General features: G+C 41.2%; 1 protein-coding gene across 2 annotated transcripts; it reads left to right on the top strand.

Moving 5' to 3' along the window:
* The first annotated feature begins 2,209 nt into the window (after window positions 1–2,209).
* LOC124650173 (protein STRUBBELIG-RECEPTOR FAMILY 6-like) lies at window positions 2,210–7,699 on the top strand. Of its 2 annotated transcripts, none has more exons than XM_047189725.1 (16): window positions 2,210–2,572; window positions 3,438–3,570; window positions 3,658–3,729; window positions 3,813–3,887; window positions 3,973–4,044; window positions 4,138–4,209; window positions 4,321–4,392; window positions 4,617–4,682; window positions 4,763–4,828; window positions 4,904–5,208; window positions 5,304–5,587; window positions 6,027–6,298; window positions 6,382–6,517; window positions 6,862–6,992; window positions 7,090–7,246; window positions 7,339–7,699. In XM_047189725.1, exons 1-16 carry the CDS (start codon window positions 2,425–2,427, stop codon window positions 7,480–7,482), a joined length of 2,205 nt encoding a protein of 734 aa, XP_047045681.1. In that variant the 5' UTR covers window positions 2,210–2,424; the 3' UTR covers window positions 7,483–7,699. The 2 variants fall into 2 exon arrangements, with proteins under 2 accessions (XP_047045681.1, XP_047045682.1); XM_047189726.1 differs by lacking the exon at window positions 2,210–2,572 and adding an exon at window positions 2,622–2,781.
* The last annotated feature ends 627 nt before the right edge of the window (window positions 7,700–8,326 follow it).

Raw genomic sequence — 8,326 nt, forward strand, 5'->3', positions numbered from 1 at the left:
TACTGTAACAAGGAAGTCGAAATTTATCGGCTAAGGCGAACATTCGACAGAAGACATGTTTTTAGTCCCTGCCCGAAGTATCTTCGGCCAGTCACTCGGGGGCTACTGATGTGGGCATTACCCTTCGGGTAACTAATGTTGCACTACCTCTTGCGCTCCAACCAGGGGCCCATGAAGGCACTCGATGGCAGGGTGGACCGCTACGTCCGTTCCTAAGAAGAATTCTTGAGGAACAAGGCAAGAGGACGAAGAATACAAGGAAAGTTTAGACCTAGGACTCTTTGTAACCTAGTCATGCCCGGACAGACCTCTCGAGACCTGGCTCCCAATATAAGGGCCAGGAGAGGGGCTGCCGAGGGACACACGATCATAATAGTCATAACCACCGTAAGTCTAGAGCTAGGTCACCGTAGAACTTAGCCTCTCGACGAAGATCATAGCCGAAACCTTCGGCACCCCATTATAACCGATATTTTCAGCAATCAAGATCAGACAGGCAGGAAAGGGTTTTACCTCATCGAGGGCCCCGAACCTGGGTAAATCGCTCTCCCCGCTTATTTGATAACTGATGTCTCGTGTCAGCCTACAGGATTCCATCTACCCTAAGCCTCTTACGGAGGGCATTGCCGGGGAGTACCCTCGACATTGGCTCTATGAAATATTTAATTACACAAATTTTGGATAGTTGTGCTTGCATGCAAGACACAAGCCGTAGACACTTAATGCATGCAGCTGGCCTAGCGCCTGCCACTAGGCTGCATGCAGACTCTATTGTTTTGCTTGTTGTGTTGTAGTTGGGCGATAGATGGAGCGCCCGCTCCTCTCTCTCCTCTTTTCTCTCATCTCCACCTAGGATTATGCTGATGTGGATTTGTACTTGCTCTAAGCATGAGGCTAGTCATAGTGCAAAGTATCATAGAGTGGTATCATCCATATGATACTAGTATATGATACTACCGCTATAGTGGTTAGTATCATCTAGTAGTATCATAACATAAGGGAGTGGCGTTTTGGCACCCGGGAGCATATGCTCCCGGTTTTAAAACTTCGTTTTAAATGCATTTTTAAAATGTTGAAAAATTTGAACACAAAATTTAGTGGATACATATCGAAATTTTACGCGTTCACAAAGTGGTTCCATAGAAAACCGACATTTTGAGTGTCATCAGTAAAAAAAGATAAATTTTTCTGTAAAAAAAACTTGTGTACGAGACGTTTTGTTTGTCTTTTTCACACAAGTCACAAAAAATATTGGTTTTTCGCGAGACTTGATGTGGGCACGTAAAATGTTGATACGTAAGTGAGAAAATTTTTGCTCGAATTTTTTGAATATTTCAAAATATTTTTCCGGTGGTAGGAGCATATGCTCCCATGTTCCGAATTGAATTTCCGCATAATATCATGGTATTAAATTATTTGTAGAATCTCAATGCAATTGTGTGTATAGATGTATTTGCCATTAAATTATCTAGTTTCACGTGCTATAATACAGTATCATATTATGAATATATGATACCACTAGAATATCTCTCCTCATTAATTGTAACGCCACATCAGATCTTGACAAGGTGGCATGCATGATACTCCTTAGGGCATGTACAATGGTAGAGAAGGCATGTCTTCTCTTAGACTTCCACGTCATCTAGAGAAAGCCGTAGAGATAAATCATACAATGCATTTACTCTTATTGTCATCCCTAGCAATTAATGATAAATAATTAATTTCAGTAATAAATTAATTTGCTAAGGGAAGACATATCGTACAACGCATAAAATAGTTTTCTTTTATTTTCTAAGAGATGATCTCTTAGCTAAAGAAAGGCAACCTTCTCTTTCTTACTTCTCTCTTCCAACTAAGCAAAAATCCTACATGAGTAGGCTAAGAAATAGTTAACGTCACCCCATTGTACCTGTCTTTATGATACTAGCACTATCATGATTTAATTTCAATACGCAGCAATCGGGAGTAGATTTAACCTAAAATTTTCACATCCGCTAGGACTTGAAGTAGGATGGATGATAACAGCCGTTAGATCTAGAGTATATGGCCAGATCGGCACGCCCACTGGCTTCCGCGGATTGCGGGCTCCACACCGGCGGAACCTCGGGTTCTGGCCTCGGCTGTAGCGTCAGGTGCGGCAGCTCTGCTCTCCCTGTCTCTCCGTTGCTCTCAATTTAATACTACTCCTAAGCAAAAATAAAATAAAAATCAGGAGCACGAGACGAGTGGAAACAAGGAATTACTGCTACCAAAAAGCCAGCAGAATGCATAAAAAACTGTGGGAATACCGCAGAAATCTAGTCGACTGAAGACTCCCCAACCAAAAGCTGGAATTTTTTAGTCAAGAAAGCAAGCTTTCTTGCCACGCTCATGGCTCTATAACTGAGGAGAGAGAGAGACGGAGGTAGTAGCATTGCTGTTGATATGGTGGGTGGGAGGGCGAGGAGCAGAAGAGGTGGAGCAATGGCGGGCAGCGCTTGGGCATGGCTCCTCCTCTTGTGCTGCTGCTGCGGCGGCTCGTGGACCCAGCAGCGGCAAATCTTTGCTGCCGCGACCACCGACGCGAATGATCGTAGGCTACTAGAAACATTCCTCTTTTGGGATTGCATCTCTTCTTTTCAGTTCTGTTATTTCTTTCCATGGGTTGTTTCGCCATTTCCTTGTTTGAAATGTCCCCACCCCACTATCCGTGCTTCTTTGACCGGGGAGTTACCGGACATTTGTTCTTCTTCTCCACCTCCTCTGCTGCTATTTCTTCTTCAACGTGGTTTTGGCAGATTTGTAAGTCTTGAGCAACTTCCTAGCGCCCCCAACCCCAAACCTTCAGTTGATGTTGCCATACTCCTGTAACCTTGTTTTTTTTTTTTTTTTTTTTTTTTTTGCTTAACGTTGTTGATGGGCAGTTTGTGCAAGGAGCTGAATTGGATTCTTTAGGAACTCTCTGCGTCTTCCTTGTGATCTCTATCACATTCTTGTCATTGTATACTAGTTCAGTTAATTACTTTTTTGGTGCCACAGTACAGTTTGGGTTGGTGGGAAGTAAAGCATTCTGGCACATGGAAATGCATCTGACGCCGTGTTCGTCATTTCCTTTGTTACGCAAATTGGAGGTTTATAAATTTCAGAGAAAAAAAGACAATTTTGTAGGAGCATGCTAATCCTATGACTAATGGCTTCCAACTTCTCTGGCACATCTTTGTGAAGCTTACCGAAACTAGGAAAAATCGCACAATGACCCAAGATGGATCTGTGATATCATTGCGTATCGAAAGTAGATCAGTCTTACTCTTTGTGTTCGTGATGATTCATTTGTTTTGCTATGACATGAATCCGAATCTCTAGGTGTGACTAGTCAATCATTGCTTATGATATTCGCCAAAAAAAAAAAATCATTGCTTATGATGCTAGCTGCGATTCATTTCATTTCTGCTATGCAGTTACTGTCCTCAACGCGCTGTTTACCAGCATGAATTCACCGGGGCAGCTGCGCGGTTGGCAGGTAAACGGCGGCGACCCCTGCGGCGAGTCATGGCAGGGCATCACTTGCTCTGGATCCGCAGTCACCGCAATGTGAGCTTAATTTATATTCCATCGTACACTCTCTTAAGATTAGTATGCTGCTTCCTCTGATGTGTTCTTCTGCCTGGTTCTGTTTAGTAAATTGCCGAGCTTGGGCCTCTCGGGGACGTTGGCCTACAACATGAACACCATGGATTCACTTGTTGAGCTGTGAGTTTCAGTCAGGTTTTTTCCTTGAGTATAATTGTGTCAGGAGTTCCACTGGAAATTGAATTGATCAAAATTCGATGCAGTGACATGAGCCAAAATAACCTCGGTGGTGGCCAGCAGATTCCATACAATCTTCCAAATAAAAAGCTTCAGAGGCTGTAAGTGCCAGGAATATCATATATTCTGTTCTTTAAAGAATTTTCTAATGGCATATCATCTAGTAAGTGATCTCTCGATTTGTAGCAATTTGGCAGGAAACCAATTTACCGGAAATGTTCCGTACTCGATTTCTACAATGCCTAAACTTCAGTATCTGTGAGTATCCGGCGGTGCAAAATTATTATTTTCCCTTGAATCTCATATTACGTTTGTAATAACTGCTAACTGGAATCTTCTTCCTAACTGCAGAAATATTAATCATAACCAATTACAAGGAAATATCACGGACATATTTCCCAACCTTCCAAGTTTAACAACAGTGTGAGTACTTTATTTAGAATCTTCTTATGTGGCCTTCAACTTGCATGATAAGTTTTTATTTCCATCCCGCTTATCTTTTCTCTGCTTATGTTTTCGTGGACATTTCTGCAGCGATCTATCCTTCAATTCTCTTACTGGTGATCTACCACAAAGTTTCACTTCTTTGACGAGCCTGAAAACTTTGTAAGAGAGAACTTTGAGAGATTTATTTTCACATATTGTACTTCCTCCGTCCCATGAAAGTTGTCTTAGATTTGTTAAAATTTGGATGTATCTAGAAACTATTTAGTGTGGTGAATACATCCAAATTTAGAAAAATCTAAGACACGTTTCATAGAACGGAGGGAGTATTTTTTCTAGAAACAAATTTTCAACTGTATGACGGTAACACTCTCCTTTCTTCTCAGATATTTGCAGAACAATCAGTTTACTGGCTCTATTAATGTCCTTGCCAATCTTCCCCTTAGTGATTTGTAAGTAAATGAATTTTCATTAGATAAGTGGTCTTTCTTATGCACTTCATACTGTGTTTAATCTACTCCCTTATTTGCAGGAACATTGCAAACAACCGCTTCACTGGTTGGATTCCTAATAAGCTTAAGAAGATAAATAGTCTACAGTAAGTACTATCTCAGTTTAGAGCCCAAGCATTGTGAAGAGGCACATCTTCAATTAATTTTGTGGTTATGTATAGAACCGACGGTAATTCGTGGAGCACAAGCCCTGCACCACCACCGCCACCCTTTACTGCTCCTCCAAAGTCACCCAACCGTCGGAAAAGCCCAGGCAGCAACTCCAATGGCAGTGACAGCCCATCAAGTTCTGGTGGAAGCACTGTATTACGTGCTGGAGCCATAGCAGGGATTATCGTAGCTCTACTGGTTATTGTGGCGCTTGTTGCATTCTTCTTGATAAAGAGGAAAAAACGAAAGGGTAAAACTGAAGAACGTTTTGAACAGCGTCAGGCATTCAACTCATTCCCTTCAGATGAAGCTAAAGGTCAGGTTTCTCAATGCTTGATACCTTGACACATCCTTTTTTCCATTTCTATTTTAGTTAGTGATCTCACATGTTTGGTTCTACAAGGACTGCAGACATGAAGCCTATTCAAGACTCCACCACAATAGAGGTGGAGTCCATGCCTTCCCCTGCCTCAGTTAGTCTGAAACCACCTGCCAAGATTGAGCGCAATCAGTCCTTTGATGACGATGATTTTGCAAACAAGCCGGTTGCAAAGAAAAGTAATGCAGCACCTGTGGAAGCAACTGTTTATTCCGTTGCAGATCTACAAATGGCAACAGATAGCTTCAACGAGGACAACCTTGTTGGAGAGGGTGCGTTTGGAAGTGTTTACAGGGCACACTTCAATGATGGAAAGGTACGCATGATCATTTATTCTTGCTCTTGTGTTTAGTTGATAGAAATAGAATTATGTTAAGTTTGTAACAGTTTTTATTTCTTTGAAGGCCAATCATTGCGTTCTTTGTACTTACTTGGTTGTAGTACTATGTAACTACAGTCAAGTGCTTCTAGATAATCTTAACTTTTCGTGCAGGAATGTTCCTGAATGCAATGAGTGGTACAAGGTGTATAGCAGTTAGTAACAATTTTGATTCCTAACAAGAAATTTGATCTTCAGTCTCTTAATGTACAAGTTTAATACTGTAAAATAAATTAGTGTTGATGGCTCCCTAGAAATTTGCACTCATTTCCTTTCTGCCTAATTCAGATGATAAACTGTTTCACCCCGAAAGGAAATGAATGCAGTTTGCACTCTCCCTGTATATGACTTGTTATTATTTCCCCCCTTGAATTAGGTCCTAGCAGTGAAGAAACTGAGCAGTACTGCATTACCCAGCCAATCTTCAGACGATTTCTATGAACTAGTGTCCAACATTTCGAAGTTGCACCATCCCAATCTAAATGAGCTTGTGGGCTACTGCATGGAACATGGACAACACTTGCTGGTTTACAATTTCCACAGGAACGGATCGCTGCATGATACTCTCCACCTCCCAGATGAATGCAGCAAACCTCTAAGCTGGAATTCTCGTGTGAAGGTTGCATTAGGCTCCGCACGTGCGCTCGAGTAAATGCTCTCTCTCTATATATATATATAAATGACCTTGTGTGTTCTACTCTGTTAGGGCCTAACGGTGCCATATTCTACAGATATCTTCATGAAATTTGTTCCCCATCAATCATTCACAAGAATTTTAAGGCGTCCAATATTTTACTGGACTCAGAGCTCAACCCTCATCTTTCAGATGCTGGACTTGCAAGCTCTATTCCTGATGGTAAATTCCAGGTAAAGCTGAAGGGATTGTGGACCTGCAAACATGTCTAGTACTAGTAAAGATAGTAAATAAGAGTATCAAAAAAAAAAGATAGTAAATAAGAGTCAAGTCCAGAACGAATTGGCTCTTTATTCAGGAGCTATCTCCTTTTCGAAAAAAATCACGAGCTATCCAAAATTCTGGTAGAGAGGCCTACAAACTTTTATAATAGAAGTCCAAAAGTCTGTATCAGCTCATCTAATGAGGGGCTAAAGGTTTCTCTTAATGCTGTTTTTTTTGTGGAAACTATGATGTTGTTTGAAAATAAGGTTGCCACCAGTTCTCTTAATACTGGCTTCCAAATAAATCTACGCAGGCTGCAGATCAGGGCTCAGGATATAGTGCCCCCGAGGTGGACATGACCGGTCAGTATACCCTCAAGAGCGATGTCTACAGCTTTGGAGTTGTCATGCTGGAGCTTTTGACAGCCCGTAAGCCATTCGAGAGGTAATCATTATCAGAATTGCTTGTCTGCACCACTGAATTGTTTACACATTGATTCACAGTTGTAGCCACCTGACTGTTGTTATAACGTCAATTGCAGCTCTAGAAACCGGTCTGAGCAGTCCCTTGTCCGGTGGGCAACCCCGCAGCTGCACGACATCGATGCACTGGATCGGATGGTTGATCCAGCTCTCAAGGGTCTTTACCCTGCCAAGTCACTCTCCCGTTTCGCTGATGTCGTCGCGCTGTGTGTCCAGGTATAAACTTCAAAATGCAGTTAGTTTGTACCAACCTAACATGCATATATTGGTCGTCGGAATTATAAGAACCAACACCGCTACTGTTTCAGCCTGAGCCAGAATTCAGACCCCCAATGTCTGAGGTGGTGCAGGCATTGGTCCGTCTTGTTCAGAGGGCCAACATGACTAGGAGAACGCTCGATGGTGAAGAGGCTTCTCGGCGACCAGATGACCAGGATCAGGAATTCATGTAACACAAACTACACCAATGAAGCCATGTTGCCGCTGTCAATGTGTATCTGTTTTTTCCCCCTAGCACCTGATGCAGACAAGGGAAAACAGAGAAGGAAAAAAGGTTTTATGTTTCATAAGTACATAAATTACAGGTTTTGTTTTGTACAATCAAATACAGGTTGGTGTTACATCATAATGATTAATGGAGAAATGACAATCTGACAGGCTTTGTGTGGAGTGATGCTGATTATATAATGCAGTTTTTACGGGTTGCATATGTTCTTGCAAAAAAAAAAAATTATACAGGGAAAATAGTAAGGCATCCTGCTGTAATTGTATATTTTTAATAGTATTATAAAAGGTAAATATTTACGTAGTTACAAAGAGAAGAAAATAAATAAAATAAAGATTGTATCTAGTCCGTAATCACATGAAATTTCTTTTGTTTATCCCTATCCATTCCTTTCATGGCATAGGTTCCAGCATCCCAGAGTTACGATTCCCATGAAAAATATGTTTGTGATGGTCTGGTAAGAGATATTTCATCACAAAAGCATATTCCCCTTTGCCTTCCTGGCAGTATAGAACTCCAGAAATCTTGAGCAAATTGCGGAATCAGAAAAGAGGCATATATGTGTTCCAGAACTTGTGAGTATAGTACACAGTTGTAACTTGGCATATGTAAGTTTTTTCGTTCGCAATTAACATAGTACATCTGCAGAAACTCAATTCGGCTCCCGGGCGCGTATGATCCCTCTACCATAAAAACATATTTTCATGTGTTAAAAAATTTTGACAAAAAAATTTACATGTACATCTCCATAATATATGTGTATTCGTCACGAAAAAATAATATTTTTTGTA

The sequence above is a fragment of the Lolium rigidum genome, chromosome 4, assembly GCF_022539505.1.
Source record: "Lolium rigidum isolate FL_2022 chromosome 4, APGP_CSIRO_Lrig_0.1, whole genome shotgun sequence".
NCBI classification, from domain to species: Eukaryota; Viridiplantae; Streptophyta; class Magnoliopsida; order Poales; family Poaceae; genus Lolium; species Lolium rigidum.

Excerpts from the sequence above, each read along its gene's own strand:
- LOC124650173 (XM_047189725.1), top strand. The coding sequence starts at position 2,425 with ATGGTGGGTGGGAGGGCGAGGAGCAGAAGAGGTGGAGCAATGGCGGGC. Across the intron at positions 3,888-3,972 it reads AATAAAAAGCTTCAGAGGCT|CAATTTGGCAGGAAACCAAT; the intron begins GTAAGTGCCAGG and ends CTCGATTTGTAG. Across the intron at positions 6,299-6,381 it reads GGCTCCGCACGTGCGCTCGA|ATATCTTCATGAAATTTGTT; the intron begins GTAAATGCTCTC and ends CATATTCTACAG.